This window comes from Falco biarmicus, chromosome 6 (assembly GCF_023638135.1).
Source record: "Falco biarmicus isolate bFalBia1 chromosome 6, bFalBia1.pri, whole genome shotgun sequence".
NCBI lineage: Eukaryota > Metazoa > Chordata > Aves > Falconiformes > Falconidae > Falco > Falco biarmicus.
The window spans coordinates 31,312,919-31,329,794 of record NC_079293.1 but is presented as its reverse complement, the minus strand read 5'-3'; the positions used below and the strand labels follow the sequence as shown (position 1 = coordinate 31,329,794).

The 16,876-nt window shown below is 35.9% G+C and overlaps 1 protein-coding gene across 1 annotated transcript in view; it reads left to right on the top strand.

The window, feature by feature from the left end:
• Positions 1-16,876, top strand: part of NBAS (NBAS subunit of NRZ tethering complex) — a 183,653-nt gene that overhangs the window by 48,593 nt on the left and 118,184 nt on the right. The window contains exons 22-31 of the mRNA XM_056342886.1: positions 421-504; positions 1,149-1,302; positions 2,706-2,891; positions 3,883-4,056; positions 5,054-5,187; positions 5,928-5,990; positions 6,545-6,667; positions 8,129-8,231; positions 10,773-10,996; positions 15,811-15,923. Coding sequence (XP_056198861.1) covers positions 421-504; positions 1,149-1,302; positions 2,706-2,891; positions 3,883-4,056; positions 5,054-5,187; positions 5,928-5,990; positions 6,545-6,667; positions 8,129-8,231; positions 10,773-10,996; positions 15,811-15,923 — 1,358 coding nt within the window. The remainder of the gene's footprint in view (positions 1-420; positions 505-1,148; positions 1,303-2,705; positions 2,892-3,882; positions 4,057-5,053; positions 5,188-5,927; positions 5,991-6,544; positions 6,668-8,128; positions 8,232-10,772; positions 10,997-15,810; positions 15,924-16,876) is intronic.

The following is a 16,876-nucleotide window of genomic DNA, read 5'->3' as shown; positions in this document are numbered from 1 at the left end:
AAGATCACAAGTTTTTACTTATTTCATTCTTCCATGACAGCATATGAATTCAGATTACTTACTGTGAAGTTGTAAATGTTCTTAAAGCATATAGTGGAGATTTTCCTTTTTTAATTTTTTTTTTTTAAGGTATGGCCAGTAAGAAAATTAATTTTTTTAGTGGATCTTTAATGATACAGGTAGAATATGTGTTTTTACAGGTAATATACAGGTAAAATCACACTTGTAAAGCTGCATTAAAAAGTGATAAATCTTTTAAAGAATTGATATTGTAGTTGAATGATACAAGTATTTCAGTGAATTCATAATGAGCATGTGTGCTTTGTATTCCATTAATTGAATGCCATCACAGTTAAAAAAAAAACAACAAAAAACCTACAATCCCAAAAATTGTGTAAAGCTTTTTTTCTGTTATACCAGTTACAAACAGGGGACATTGAAAATTCTTCCTTGGAATGAGCAGAAACATCGTGAAGGAGATTGGTGTGAAAAAGCAGAATGCAGGTAAGTATGTAGAAATAGCAAAAAGTTTTTTCTATATTTATGTGTGTTTCAAATAAGGAATTTACTTATTAATTTTAAAATGTGGGAAATGCCCAGTAGGACTCACTTCTTAATTTTGTACATGCTGACTTGTGTTTTAAGCTTTCTTAGTGAGACTGACTGAGCAAATACTCTTTAATATTAAAGCATTATGTTTGGATTGATTGTGTGATGCATGCCTCTTGTAAATGCATGGTAGCCGGGGGAGGGAGGTTACTCTTGGAATTCCTGAATTATTTATTTATTTTCTCCTGCCCCCTTATTTGTCAGCTGTAATGTTGTCATAGCAGCATTAATGGATCACAAAACTGCCTCTTGCTGTGTGAGGAACAGATGGGAAGCAGAGGTTTGTCTTTAGTAGAGAGGATTCTTTCTTTCGTGATCTGCATCATGTTTTGAAACTCTTACTTGTCACTTTGCTGACAAAAATGAATATTTGCTGTGATTGGCATTTGAATCTCATGAAATAATTGGTGTAGTGGTAGGTTGATTGTATCATTTTCTTTCAGAACGACCAGAAAAATATAGGAAAAGACTGATGTGAAAAAAATACAAACAAATCTACACTTAAACATATGCTGACTCTTTTTTTTTTTTTTTTTAAGGGTAATTGTTGAACCAACTTTACAAGATGAAGGCGAATTTCTGTATGAAATGCAACATGAGTTACTGAAGTACAGGACTACTGACCTTTCAGTTAATCTTGTTACCGATTGGTATTTGAGCAGAGCACAGGAAATTGAAAAATATGCAATGCAGGTGAGAATAGCAGTGAAAAAATAGTGATGGCTGACTCAGGCTGACCAGCCTTCTTCAGCAGAATCGTGTGTTAATGGGCTGCTTTTTGCTTGGTGACATACACTGTCTCAATCTTTGTTATGGCTTTTGAAGTACTTGGTTTGTTGTTGGTTTTTTTTTTTTTTTTAATGTTTGCCCCAAAGTTTACTTAGCCAAATAATTGATCTGTAGGAATGACCAAGAAGCTAGTAGATTGCCTTTCACTTGGCTTACCACAGCAGATCGTAGCACTTCTGTAGTCCATGGAAAATATTCACCGTTACATTTTATGTTTGTAACCAAGGGAGGGAATTTGGTGCACAGGGTATTGAGAAACATGGTTTTATCTGTTGCATGATACAGTGTCATATGTATCGATAAGTGACAGTCACATGTGTCACTGTCGTATGCCAATATGTAGTACTGTCATCATTGCTTTCTGGTAGGTTATTTGTGTGTCTGTGGGACTACCATGCAGCTTATTTTTGCTTTTATTTTCTTCATATTTTTCAAAATGTTTGAAGATCTGTGTGGTAAAGACAAGCATTGCAAGTAAGAAGAGAGCTCACCACTGACGTGCTCTGGTATTTTATTGCTTCACAAGCTAATTTACCTGCATGGAAAGGAGGTTGGCTGGAACTATGAGTTAGTTCTGATGGAGGAGTTCTTTTATTCTTGAAGTTTATAGTCCTCCAAGTCTCTTTCATCATAGTTTGCTGTGATCTTAACAGCCTATCAGTAGGTATGGAAATAAAAGTAACTTCCAAGGATCAGTTATTTTACTAACATATAAATGAAATTGTGTTCTTCTCTTCCAGACCTATGTCTGCCTCACTGAATACTTACAGCCAATCTTGCATTCTCTGAAATTGAAATAGAATCTTCCATATAGAGGCATTTTTGGTCACCAGGGAAAAAACTGTCACTGTTCTCTGTGAAGTGAAATGCAATAATTAAAATTATTAATTCATGGTCAGCTAGAAAAGTCATGTTACATGCAGAGGTTTTCATAACTTCAGTCAGTTAACTGATTATCTTAGTTTAAAGCATTCCTTTATATTCTGTGCAGTGAGATGAGTTGATGTATCTGTGTGTGTGGTCTCCAGAAGGAATAGTATTCTCCTAATTTACATGCATTAGTGAGATGCATCTGGGTCAAAAGCCTATAATGGTGTCATCCACTAAGATTAAAAACTATATTTGGACTTTATAAAGCTGAGAAGAGCAATCCATGTAGGAATATAGTCTACAAAAACTTCTAGGAACTTAGAATTGCCTATTAAACAAAAACGGAAAGAAAATAGACACAGAAACAGGACACAGATCAGACTTGAAGTTGATTTTTAGCAAACAGTTGTACAGCAGAGTTTTTAATTATTTTTCAGGTGGACTGTGCTCTGTCCCTTGTTCGTCTTGGCATGGAGAGGAATATTCCTGGTCTGCAGGTGCTTTGTGACAATCTGATCACTCTTGAGACAATAGTTTATGAGACTGATGGTGATCGAACCTTAACTTTGAAGGAACTTCTGGAGATGAAAGACATTGAAAAGCTGAGACTGTTGATGAGGAATGTAAGTGTTGTGAATAAAGCAGTAAGTATACCTTGATTTCCAGTAATTCAGGTTATCCTAGATCCTATGTAAAGATACTGTTTGTGGCTGACATTTTTCTGGTGAAACTTCATTTTGAATTCAACACTTCTGTTGTTGCTTTTTTGTTGTAGTGGAGGGGTTTTTATCTGTTTTTAACAAAAGTTAAAATGTCTTGGTTTTCTTAAAGACCTGTTCTTTATCCTAGGCACAGGACTAAACAGTAATGAATCTAGTCTTTTGAAAGCTGTGAATTGCTTCTTCATTGACCCTTTCTAAAGGATCTTTAGTGTCACTGTCAATGGTGCTGCAGATGCAACAACACTGAATTTTTTCCTTGGATATTTTTTGGTGTCTTTAAATATTAGCAAAAAATCTTAATATTTGCCTCTGCAGCATATATGTGGTTTTTGTCTTCCCTGCGTTCAGCCTGCGCATGGCATTTCAACCTCTTGGAAAGTTTGAAAAACACCTAGAGATTGAACAGGGCTCTGAAATTCAGTCAAATAATAAATATTTAAGTATGAGAAGATAATGCTCAGAACTTTCAAATTTTTGCTAGGATTTATGTAACCACTCGTCATTTGTTTTTCTGTCTTGCATTCTTGCATGCTGAAAGTAATGCTACTCTGACATGAACGCAAGCCGAGCTTTCACTCGTTATGAAATTGTAGGAGGAAGACAACTAGGCTTTCCTCATGCAGTGGGCTTTACTTCTGTACTGCTTGCTTTCCCCAAGCCATTGGGCAGCAGAAAGATGATGGATTATTTCAGTGTTTTATGATGCGGTGATCTGTGCAGCAGTGGTGAATGTCATGCTTCAGCTGTTGTTTGTGATAGGTGAAGATGCTGTTGCAGTTGTAATGATCAAAATACTTTGGGTTTGGTTTTTTTTTTTTTTGTTTTCTTGTTTGTTTTGGACAATGAAACTGAATTTGTTCTTTTTTGTTTTCTAATTCATTGTGCTTTCCAGTCCTCTGATGAAAAATATGTGAATAATGTTTACCAGTGGATGATCCCTTTTCTCCACCGCTGTGAAAATCAGTCCCCCGGTCTTGCAAATTCACTTTTAAAAGAATATTTAGTAACCTTGGCAAAGGAAGACCTGAGGCTACCTCTGAAGATATTTCAGAATTCAAAACCTGCTGTAAGTGTAGAGCCTTGATGATTCTACTGGTTTATTAAGAAATTTCTGTATTGAACAGGTGAATTCATAAATAGGGTTAGTTAATCTTCTAAATCTGATTGTTTCTCTGATATTTCCCTTCTTTTTGGACCAAGTATTTGTTACGTTTTCCAAAACATTTAATTAAAAAATATTGCAGCGTAAGTTATAATGCATCAACTGTCCTTGATAAGATTGTCAAACTAATGTAAATATCATCTTGACCTAGTAGAACAAAAATTATTGTAAAGATTCTTCTTGAAGTAATTTTCTGGTGATGTGTTTAAAGTAAATCCCTGGTATTTTGACTTTTTAAAAAATGGATAAGGAAGAGTTTCCAATTTTATCTGATTTCGCCTGAGGAAAAAAAAGTTACTAGCAGTGCACTTAAAGTTATTCCACTCCCCTGCTGCCCCTGCCCCTGTCTTTCCATAACAAATGTAAAGAATAAAATGGGGGCCATTAGGATGGACCCAAGAGTTCAATGAATAAGTGTTGAAGTTAATTTCCATGTGAGTATTTCATGCTGCTTCTACATTTTGAATAATTATTCCAGGTCACATAAGCACATTTTTGCATACTACTGAACATTCTAAGTGTATAGACAGAAAATAGTCAGTGAAGCAAAACTACAGCTATTTTATGTGTATTGTTATTGTTGTACATATTAAATAAATGTGACAAATGTTTGCAGCAGTTGCCTTCCTCCGCCCTGCACCCTCTCCATCTCTCAAATTCAAGAAGGGTATAATGGCGTACTACTGTTCTTTCAAGCATGTGCAGTGTAGGAAACCAGCCAAATTATGTTTCATGTTGTAACTTCAACAGGTACTTCACTCAGTTGTTAGCAGGAGATGTTATACTTACAACTAAAGACAATTCATTTACTTGGAATACGTATCTTTATATATCCAGAAGAAACTTGACTGTTGAATTAGAAACAGAAAACTAAAAATAATGTGCTTTCTTTTCTTGTTAGTGTCAGCCAAAAATTATTTCTGATCAAGACCAGCTTATGATTACAGCATTGGAATGTATTTATAGTTGTGAACGAGATGACCAGCTCGCGCTCTGTTATGATATTTTGGAATGCCTTCCACAAAGAGGATATGGGTAAACATTTTCAGCTAGCTATTTGTAAATATTTTAGGTATGTTAAATACAGTTGTGAAGTAATGCTTCAGAAGTAGTTGTTAAGTCACAAAAGGAGAGATGATGTTACTGGAATTTTCTGTCCTGGTGTGAGTTGCCGTGTGTGTGTGCATCTGTGTGTGTGTGCGTCTGTGTGTGCTTGTGCTGTATATGTACTCTACCAGATAACGCAACAAAACAGGATTTAAAGTAGCAGCCTAGACCAAGGCTTCTGTATTAGAATCTTAGGCTTTTATAGCCTAGTGAGTTGGACTGGCTGTTAGTGCTGTCTTGTTGGACGACTTACTGTTAGTGGTGTCTCACACTTAGCTATAATCAGCAATATGGCCCTATGAGAGAGGTCTCAGTATGGAAGATCTATATGAAGGATAAGTAATTCTTGAGAAAGTGAAAGCATGAGGAAGGGATGTAAGCTATTCTCCCCAGTATCTTTTACATGTAGGAAGGAGAGAGCCTGAGAAAAGTCTAGGAAGAAGGAAAAGTTCTGTTCTTTGGAGACCGAGGGACCCCTCAATTTTAGCTATCCTTCCAGCAGGAAGCCAACAGTTTTATTCTTTCAAGTGAACATATATTTGATTTTCATCAAGGAATGTTTCAAACTGCTTATCTGTACGTCTATGTAATAGGGATTACATGAAGAAATTACAAGTAGTGTGTGTGTGTATATATATATATAATGTTTATTGTATATTTTTTTGCAGGCCTGAGACAGATAAAACGAACACTCTTCATGATAAAGTAGATGAACTGGAACAAATCCTTAGGTATTTAATTTTGTGAAAATAATGTATTCTTACAGAAGTCATTAGGCATAGCCAAGAATATTTTTATGACAAGAAAGTAGCAAGAATATTTTCCTTGGTTTTAATGCTGTCAACAAGATAATATGTAAGTTTTTTGTGGTCATAAATTATGAAATTTTGAATGGTTTTATTTTTTTGAATATTGTAAAACTGCATGGGTATTTTCCTTGGAATACAAGTAATTTTGGTTGTGTTTGTGGTTTTTTTGGTTGGTTGGTTTTTGTTTTATAAAGGGAGAGGAAGGTTACCCTGGAGATTTGTTTTGGTCATGATACTCCGTAATGCTTTGAATAAGGGAAAACTTGTTGGTGATATGCATTTACCCTACAGCTTTTTAAAATTTTTTAAAAAATGTATTTAATAAATACTGTTACTCTGGCTAATCCATACTTTTATAGACTTTATAGAGACTGTTTGCATTTGCAGTACATTGTCTGAGACAGCTTTAAAACCGCTAAGGTAGAGGTAGTTGTACAACTGTGCAGGATTCAAAAATGTTGACTATTTATTTACAGTGTGTCAGAGCTGTTGGAGAAACATGAACTTCAGAAACCTGTTTCCTTCGTGAAAGACACAAAAGACAATGCAGAGGAGGCACGGAAGCTGATGGTTAGGCTGACAAGGCACACAGGTCGCAAGTTAGTATTCAAAGGGGGATGGGAGATAAGGGGGAAAGGACGGTAAGGTAACAGTACTTATTGTCAGGGAGCGTCCCTGCCTGTTTTGCAGCAGGGAGCTGTAGTGTACAAACTAAACACGGTGCACATAAAACTCATTTCTTAAACTGATGATTAACATGGTTAGTGTTCTGGCTGCAATCTCCACATTCAAAGAACTGTCTTGCTTTAAACCTATCTCAATATGTTTGTGTATTGCCTAAAAGGTGTACTGGCTGCAAAATACTGTAAGATCATGAATAGTAGAAGTTAACGTATTGTAAATGAAGTTCTTTAAGACCTATGAAATTTTATTGTAAGTGTAGGATTTGTAAAATAATAGTTTCTGGTTTTTGATGTGTTTTCTTAGGAGCTCTTGTAATAGGGCAATTTATTGATTGTATGTATTGATTCTACTTCTTATATTTCCAGTATAATTTTTCAAATTTTCTATTTAAGAAAAACTACATTTAATTTGTCTTCCAACTGTAGACGAATTATTATACAGCTCACTGTGGTTTGTTGTTTTTTTCTTTTTCTTTCTCTTAGTTATGTATTTCTCGTATTTAAAGTAAATGTGCACAACAGTGTATTGGTGATGGTAGAGTAGCATTTCGCTTGGACGTACTGAAAGCTTTAAGACTTGTAAAAACATTGCTTTAGAAAGATCAAGTTAATGCCTCTGTAGGAAAAATGTTGATTTATTTTCTAAATTATTTTGTGGAGACCCTTTGCTTTGCCAAAACAAAAGCTAATGCCACATGAGAAAATCGCTATTAGCTGGACTAGTCTGTGTACCTTCAAGTCTTTTAATTGGAAAGGCTCAAGATAATGTCAAAAAACCTTAGTAGTAAAAACTCTATGAAAGGTTTTGATAGAGCACATGAGGTTGTAAAGGAAGCTTTGTGAGTAAACAGATGTGTGGAATCAGAGGGTCAAGAATCTGAATAACATTCCAGTTTAAGGAACAAAATAAACTTGCAGCTGTATTCTTCTGTGCTTGCATGCAATTGATTAGTTCTTTAAGATTGCTTATAACGAACAGCACTTTAATGATTCTCAGTTGCTGTTAAAAACTTTTTACCCAGCTGTTCTTGGATCAGTATGAAGTTAGCACTTCCAGCTTTTTGATGTACTGCTGGAAATTAGCAAAACCTACTTGAGGGATTTTGATAAAGATTGCTTAAATCTCTGTGTTATTCCACAGAAAAAACACTTTGGGTACTACACTGTTATCATCAATTTTATCCCACAGACACTGTTTAAATGTTAATTAATATTAAAAGCATTCTGTCTTTAAATCACTTCTCGTTAAAAGTCCAATTAAAGATTTAAATACTGTTTGTGAAAATTCATATTTTTGGTGATAGAACTGTAGTGCATCTACATCTTTTCTTTAAGTCTGTTGAGGAAGAGAATATTTAATTTTAAAAATGTTTGTAGGCAACCATCTGTCAGTGAGACACACTGGAAGGAATTGCTCCAGGATATGTTAGACATGCAGCAGAAAGTATATACATGCTTACATTCAGATACTTGCTATGAGGTGAGTTTTATTTTTTCTTCCTGATTTATGTCCCAAGTAAGCTACAAATCCTCATTTCATATTGTTGCTCACAAATCTAAATACATTTTCATGTGTTGTGTTACTTGGTTGTCTGCTGGCTTTTTTACAGTATTTTCATTCAAGTCAGAAACTTCCTGTGTTAATTCATTTCATCAAAAGCTCCTCTAATAAATATACAGGAAATTTTTTCTAGATTTAAACTTTCTTTAGATGAAGTCAACTTCCTGAGACTTTATAATTGTATGTACAAATGTGTTTAGTATTAAACTCTTAAAACTAATGAAAATAAACAATCTTTTAGCTAAGTGTTATCTTTAGCCAAGCATGTTTTTTAAACATGAAGTTCTGGTTTGATAACATTATCCAAGATTATTATAGGATTATGGACTTCCTACTGCTTGTAATTGAGGTAAAATAATGTGAGGTAAAAAAAATCTAATTTCATTGAAGGAAAAAACCTACCAAACTTGCATGTACGTAAATCCAAAACGTATGTGATTAATATTTCAAAGGGCTTTTATTAGACTAATGTAGAATTTGCTGTGACGTGTCATTTATCTGCATTTTCACTTCAACAGCCTGCAGTTTTTTATAGGATGTGCCGTATCCACTATAATTGGTATTTAAATAGTCACATCTTTTAAAAGTTTAAGGTGTTTTACTGCAGTTGGCAGATTTAATTGCTTATGGCTAACAGTCTGATTAGCTCTTGGGAGAAGTTTTGAAAGCAAATTAGAAAAAAAACCCTGAACTGAAAAAGCAATGCTATTCAACCTGTATGGAAAAAAAAGTCATGATTTTTCTGTAGTTCTACAGTTTAGTGTTGCTCAAAGAGAACTGCATTGTATTTAATGGTCATGCTTTTGTGATAGGCTGTGGCTTATGGTACTTGGATTTTTTTTTTAAGTGCATTTAAAAAAATTACAGTACTAGAGAATTCTGAAAATAATAGCATTTGATTTTTTCTGTTTTTAATATTTTGATTAATATTAAATTATTTTTTAACCTCTATACTATATGATTAAAAAACCCCACCACAACAAAGAGTTTTGAAAAAATTCATGTAGGAATGCTGCAAATCCTTTAAAATGTAGTGCCGTTGTATCCAATTATGCTTTGATAATTAGAAAATTGATAAATTGAGGCATTAAGGATTTGCAATCATATGTGAGGTTTTATGGGGATATTTTTTTTTTTAGCGTGATGCTTACTCTATTCTGCTTGCATGCAAAGTGAATCCTGTCCTCCTCAAGGACTTAATGTCCATACATTTTGAGAGGGGTAAGATGTATGTATGTGATCTTTAAGGAAAAAAGTGTCAGCTATCATACTTTGCATCTTTCACTGTTCCTTGAGGATTAATGTATTGTGAAATGGAATATGATCCAATTGTATGATGCTTTTTAAGAAGCACTAACTATGTTCCTTTCCCAGAGTATAAGATGATTTGCAGAGGTTCTTTCTAGTGAATAAATGCTTTAATTTCAGACGCAGTTGGACAGGGTGCTAGATAATTTCATTTATGCCCCCTTTCCCATGAAAGTTCTGACCAGATTACCTTTTGAGGTCCCTTCAACTGGGGCTTGACTATGACTCATTGACTCTATTTAATTTGTTAAGAAATTTAAAACTTTTTATAAAGGCCATATTGTTGCAGCTGTGATATTTTCTGAAATGATTAAATGCATATATTGCTCTTCATTAGGACAATACCGGCTGTGTTTTAAAAAAAAGTAAATTTGTTTTTGTAAGAAATTGAGATTATTTTGAGCATCTTGAAGTGGGCAAAACTTTGACCTGAAAGTAATAGTTAGGTGTTTTGTGGCAGGTGCTGGTATGCATATTGGTATGCATGCTTTGAAGATAGTCTTGATTCAAACTTAAAAACCATCTTATTTGCTGAGTTCTAAATATTTTACTTTCTTCAGGGACACAGCATTTTTTCACGTATATTCTTGGTTTTAAGGTCTTAATACCGAACTGCCTTTTCAGATTTGTACATCCTATTAACACCTCAGAATGCAGGTATAAATAATTTCCTCGAAGTCACACTGTAAAAAAGGCAGTCAATAAGTTGGTGTTGGTTGTTCCTTGCCACATCCTCCCCCCCCCTCCCATCCTGTTCCCCCCAGAAGTAGAAATAATTAGCTATTAGTTAATTTTAGCTTTACTTTCATTTTTTTACCTTCATAGTGTACTGCATATTCGTTTTCATTCACGTACAGGATTGGTTACAAGTTTCTCAGTTCTAATGGAAACTAGTGCACATCCTCAGATAGCACCACTGATGTTTTTTGCTACCTACGCGTGCTCCTCAAGTGGGGTTTTGCCCTCATTCAGTGGGGCTATTTGAATCAGAGGCCACAATCTCCCCCTGCCACAACTACCTTTGGAAATCCTCTTCTTGATAAAAGTTCTATTTTCTGCTTGTTTTAATCAAAAGGGGTTGTTCCATAGAACACAGATAAGCTTATCTGAAGCTGCTCCTGCAGACTGTTGAATTATTGTTCTTTCTTTTAGATATTCACAGAAAGTCTTTTATGCTCAAGCAGTATAGACAATATCCACTTGGCTGGGCAAATGATGCATTGCAGTGTTTGGTCAGTGGATCTACCAAGTGCATCAAAAGGGAAGCCACAGTACCGAGTCAACTATGCAAAAAGTATTGAACTAGTTTTGGCTGCTGGCAGAGAATATTTCAATTCTTCAACGAGCTTGACAGATAGCTGTATGGATTTGGCCAGGTATATTTACAATTACGATATACATAAATACATATTGCTCTTTTAATTGAAACGTGAATTTTGTTTCCCTGTAAGAGGGGGTGAATTTTAGGTGAGTTTATTTCTTTTCTTGTAAAATTATATGGTAAGTCAAAACAATACTTTCGCCTTCTGCAAAACTCTTCTGGTGTGTTGTTTTTTTGGGGTTTTTTGGGTTTTTTTTTTGTGGTTCCCCCACCCCTTGCTTTGTGTGTGTGTTCACCATTGCAGTTCCTGGTTGATGGAGTGATCTATTACAGAATTCAGGTTGAAGAACAAGAAGAAATGTGCAAGCCTTTCTCTGTGGATAAGAAGGTTTTCACTCATGTTACTTGGACCCTTTCCGCGTTATGACATTGAACACAATTGTGGCCCCCGGTTACTACCACAACAGAAAATAGCAATTTACTGATTCTTTCATTACTTTTATTGTTTTGGTCTTTTCCAATTCTGAGAGTTCATTTGAGGCTATCTGTCTCTCTTTGTTGCATGAAGAAGTAAGACAATTCTTCACAATGCAGTTCAGCCATAGAGCAGCCTTGAAGGTTGCAGTGTGAATGTTCATTCTTGTATAAATTTAGACATGGAAGTATTTTCTTTTACAGATTAGATGCAGATAGGTAAAACAGTTTGGTATTACCTATGTAGAAGATTGATTCCTTGGCTTACCGTAAATATTTAAAATAGAAGCATGTCTTAGTATTTCCAGCCTTTCCCTTTTATTCTAAGAATTTGCTTTTCCATGGGTATTGTTATGTGTTAATCCAAATAAATTTTCCTTAAGGCACTTATTAAAAACAGAAACAAACAAACCAAAAAAACCCCCCCAAATCCCCACAAACACAAAAAAAAAGAACAAAAATAAAAAAACCCCACCCAACCAAACAAACCAAAGAAACGCAAAACCACAACTCAAACACCAAAAAACCAAAAGAAAATCCCATAACCAAACAAAAATATTTGTTTCAATTACAATGGAAGACATGTCAACTTTATAAAGTACTACTTTCACTTAATGTGAGTATACTGACCTACTAATTACAAGAAAAAAGTTTACTTATTTTTCTTCCCTTCAAGATACAAATTCATCTTGACACATAATGGTATGTACTACACGTTACCAGTTTGTGGGGGTATTTTTGAGTACTGACTACAGCAATACAGTCAACCTATTTGTAAGTAATTATTGTTTTTCAAATTAAGTTTTCCTCAATAAAATATTGTAAGTTTTATGGATTGACAAATCATATATTTTTTGTTAGAGATTAAGGGAAGAATACTTTTGCATTTTGCCTTGAGTAACAGTTATATTCTCCATAACTTAATTGGACAATGACTGAAAAAGCATTGGGTTTTTTCCTCCCTAATCACTCACAGCTTGTTTTTCTCATAAATACATGTGATGAGGATGAAGGTTTCTTTCTTTATTTGTGTGGGATTTTGTTGTTTGCTTTTTTAGTAAAGGCATTATTACCTCAGGTCAGTGTTGAAGGGTGGTCACTTTTACAGGAGTAAAAATGCTAGCTCTCTTTCTACCTTTTTATTGAAAGCGCAATTTATTGACTATCATTATTGCTTATAAGTGTTTGTTCTAGGTATATGCTTGCTTTGGAGGCTGAAAAGGCCCAAGAGTCACTGGCTTTTACTTTATTTTAAAATATATGAATATTTATATAAATATATAGATGTTTAAATTAGTTGAGGCTTTCTAACATTTTGGATACCAGGACAACTAGATAGTCTGTAAAAAAAGTTGTGATCACAATGAAACATGCATAGACTGTTACAGTATCCAAATTACAACTGAATTTTATCTGTGTGCATATAATGGCCATCGTTAAAGTTTATGTGTTAGCTGCTTGTATGGGGAGAGGATACTGTAGTTGTGGGATTTCCTTGATGTGTAGGAGAGAAGCCACCTCTAGGCTAAGTTAGGACACAGAGAGGTTGGTTGGTTTTTTGTTTCATTTTGGAGCAGCAGGAACAAAATGCATGGTTATTTGGAACAGACCTTTTGGGTCAGCAGTCTAGTCCTTTGCTGTTGCATGTGGCACTGTAATGCAATGTAACCTCACCTTTGTGCCTGGGAAGGTTGTGGGGCAGATCCTCCTAGAAGCTATGCTAAGGCACATTGAGGACAGGGAGGTGATTTGAGATAGGAAGCATGACTTCACCAAGGGCAAGTCCTGCCTGACCAACCTAGTAGCCTTCTGCGATGGAGTGACTACATCAGTGGTCAAGGGAAGAGCCACAGATGTAGTCTGTGTGGACTTCTGTAAAGCCTTTGACATGGTTCCCCCCCTCTCCCAACATCCTTCTCTCTAAATTGGAGAGATATGGATTAAATGGGTGGACTGTTTGGTGGATGGCCTCATCCAGATGGTAGCATTCAACGGCTCAATGTCCAGATGGAGATCTGTGACAAGTGGTGTTCCTCAGGGATCCGTAGTGGGACCAGTACTGTTTAATATCTTCATCAATGACATAGACGCTGGGATTGAGTGCCCCCTCAGCAGGTTTGCCAATGACACTGGACTGAGTGGTACAGTTGACAGGCCTGAGGGGTGGGATGCCATCCAGAGGGACCTGGACAAGCTCAAGAAGTAGGCCCCTGTGAACCTCATGAGTTTCAACAAGGACAAGCGTAAAGTCCAGCACCTGGGTCTGGGCAACCCCTAGTAACCCCTAGTATCAATACAGACTGGTGGTTAATGGATTGAGAGCAGTCCTGCAGAGGACGTGGGGGTACTGGTGGATGAAAAGCTGGATGTGAGCCAGCGATGTGTGCTTGCAGCCCAGAAAGCCGGTTGTATCCTGGGCTACACCAAAAGAACTGTGACAGCAGGTCAAGGGACGTGGTTCTCCCTCTCTGCTCTTGTGAGACCCCACTGGGAGCACTGCATTCAGCTCTGAGGCCCCCAACACAAGAAGGACACGGACCTGTAGGGGCAAGTCCAGAGGAGGGCCACAAAAATAATCAGAGGGCTGGAGCACCTCTCCTGTGAAGACAGACTGAGAGAGCTGAGGTTGCTCAGCCTGGAGAAGGCATCAGGAGACCTTATAGCAGCCTTCCAGTAGCTAAATGGATCTTATAAGAAGATGGACACAAGCTTTTTACAAGAGTGTATAGTGGCAGGACAAGGGGTAATGGTTTTAAACTAAAAGAACGTAGATTTAAACTAGATACGAGGAAGAAATTTTTTACAGTGAGGGTAGTGAGGGCACTGCAACAGGTTTCCCAGAGAGGTGGTAGATGCCTCATCCATGGAAGCATTCAAGTTGTCAGATTGGGTGGGCCTCTGAGCAACCTGGTCTAGTGGAAGTTGTCTCTGCTCATTGCAGGGAGTATTGGACTGGGTGATCTTTAAAGGGTCCTTTCAACCCATTCTATAATTGCTATGAAAAAGTGATTTAATGTCATTATAAAATTAAGGTTTATTTTCTAATTCTGCCCCGCCCCCCCCCTTCCCCCACCAGTCTTTGACTGAGAGTCTTTTCCATTAGAAGACTCTGGAAATACAAAGTATCACTGTTTTTAGTATCTTAGAAGTTTGCTGTCATTAACTTTTATCTCTGTTTTTATGGTCAGATTTCAAAATAATAGCTCAAATACTTGCTATGAATGTATGACCATGTGTTTACTTCTGTTTAGTAAGCTGTTTTGGTCCTTCTCTGACTTTTTTCCAACCAGTTGTTTCATGGTAACTTAACTTACCTCCCTGAGTGTTCATCACAGAGTTTAGGTCTCCTAGTAGTCTTGCTGTAGGGGTTGTTTCAGGCAGAACATATTTTTCTTCTCTTTAGCAAGTTCTTTTTCCTTCTGCTCCTGTTTTAATTTCCGCTTTACCTGAAAATGTTTGTCAGTGCTCCTGAAAAATGTGATGGGTTCAGATGGGAATGTAGTTACCATACAACTTTATTTTTTATGCAAACATAGCTATTTCTTATTTAACATGTAGAGATAAAAAACATACAACAAATTGCACAAACAAAATATGTTTAATGTGTATGATGAATTAAGCCATTTTAAAACACTGAGGCTATTTTGCATGTGGAAATATTTTGCATATTTTGAAAATATCTATTAATAAAACTACTTATGAATATGCTGTACCAGAATACAAGTTTTATTTAAAAATATGTAAAATCTGATTATGTTAATGTAATATTTATAAAACATAAATTTTTAAAAAGTTTACTTAAAGTAAAATTTTATTAATAGTTGCATATATACATCTTCAGAGCAATTTTGATAGTTTTCTTTTTTAATCAGCTTTGTTTTCATTTGCTGAACCTAGTTAAGGAAACTGAATTTTTGACAGTAGCTCTAACATCTCACTTCCAATCAAGTTTTTGCAGAATTTCGTTTTTATCTTAGTGGATTCAAATCAGTCTTTATCTACTATGTAGCAACACCAAAACACAGTAGTGATACAAGAAATACTTCCCTAAATAATTACATATTCATTTATATTACAATGTCTTTTGTTAAATTCATTGCAGGTCTAATTTCAGTAGGGTTTAGGTGATGTTCTTACCATAACTAGGTGAAGAAGATTGTGGCAATCCAAGAATAGAATTTCATAAAAATGTTTAGCCAGCCATGACAGAGGTACAATGCCAGACACTTACAGTGTGTGTTACAGGACTAGTGAGTATTTTGATGTTCCATAAGCACAGTAAATTACTGTTGGGTTTTGGTGGGTTTTTTCATACTCACAGTTGAACTTTTCCCACAAATTTAACTTCAAATTTATTTAACAATTTTTAGAAAAAATTGTTTCCTTCCTTTTTAGGTGCTGTCTACAGCTTATTGTAGACTGTCCAAGTGCTATTCAGGAGGAGCTAGATCTCATTCGTGCTCTTGGCTACCTTGAAGAATTTGGTGTGAAAGTACTACCATTACAAGGTACTGCATATTTTCATTCTTTATGTGATTACTTGAATCACGGGCATAAATATGCATGAAATATAGTTTACTATTGCATGAGTGTTACATGGTTAAACTCATGTTACATGGTTAAAAAAAAGGTCCCTTTTCTGCTTCCAAACAGCTTACAGACACATACCAAAAAATTGGGTTTTTCTTAAAAAAACATTCTTCTGTTGACGTGAGATGAGAAAGATGTCTGCATTTGGAGTCTGTGTTTTGGGACTTTTTTAGCAGAACTTCTTAATAGACTACCGAGTATCTGAAGTTCCTGGTAACTTCATCAGAAATAGTTTGAACTCACCTTTTATTTGCAAAATAATCTGTCCTTGCTCATTTGCTGATGAGCTTTAAAGTAATGGGTGGGAGAGAGGTACTTCACATGTAGGCAGTTCTCATGTCTGCACTGGGCTGTTTCATTCTGAGGTATGTAAAACCCAATGACAAGAGAAATGAGCTTTCACAAGGTGTTTCTTCTGATGACTTGTTTAAAACTTTAAATAATGTTTTGGAGCTCTGACTCCAGTGGTATGGGAAGTTGTTGGACAAAAGTTGGAAAGAAAGGATAATACGGACAATGAGATAAAGGGGAAAATAGACTGTATTGTAGTGTATTTTATTGCTTATAGATTGTGCCAAACAAAGTTAGTTCACTGCTTTATGTGGAGGTTGACCCTGGCTGGATGCCAGGTGCCCACCAAAGCTGCTCTGTCACTGCCCTCCTCAGCTGGGCAGGGGAGAGAAAATGCGGTGAGAGGCTCGTGGGTCGGGATAAGGGCAGGGGGATCACCACCAGTTACCATCATGGACAAAACAGACTTGACTTGGGGAAACTGGTTTATTACCAATCAAAAATCAGAGTAGGGTAATAAGAAATAAACCAAATCTTAAAACACTTTCCCCCTACCCATCCCTTCTTCCCAACCTCAGCT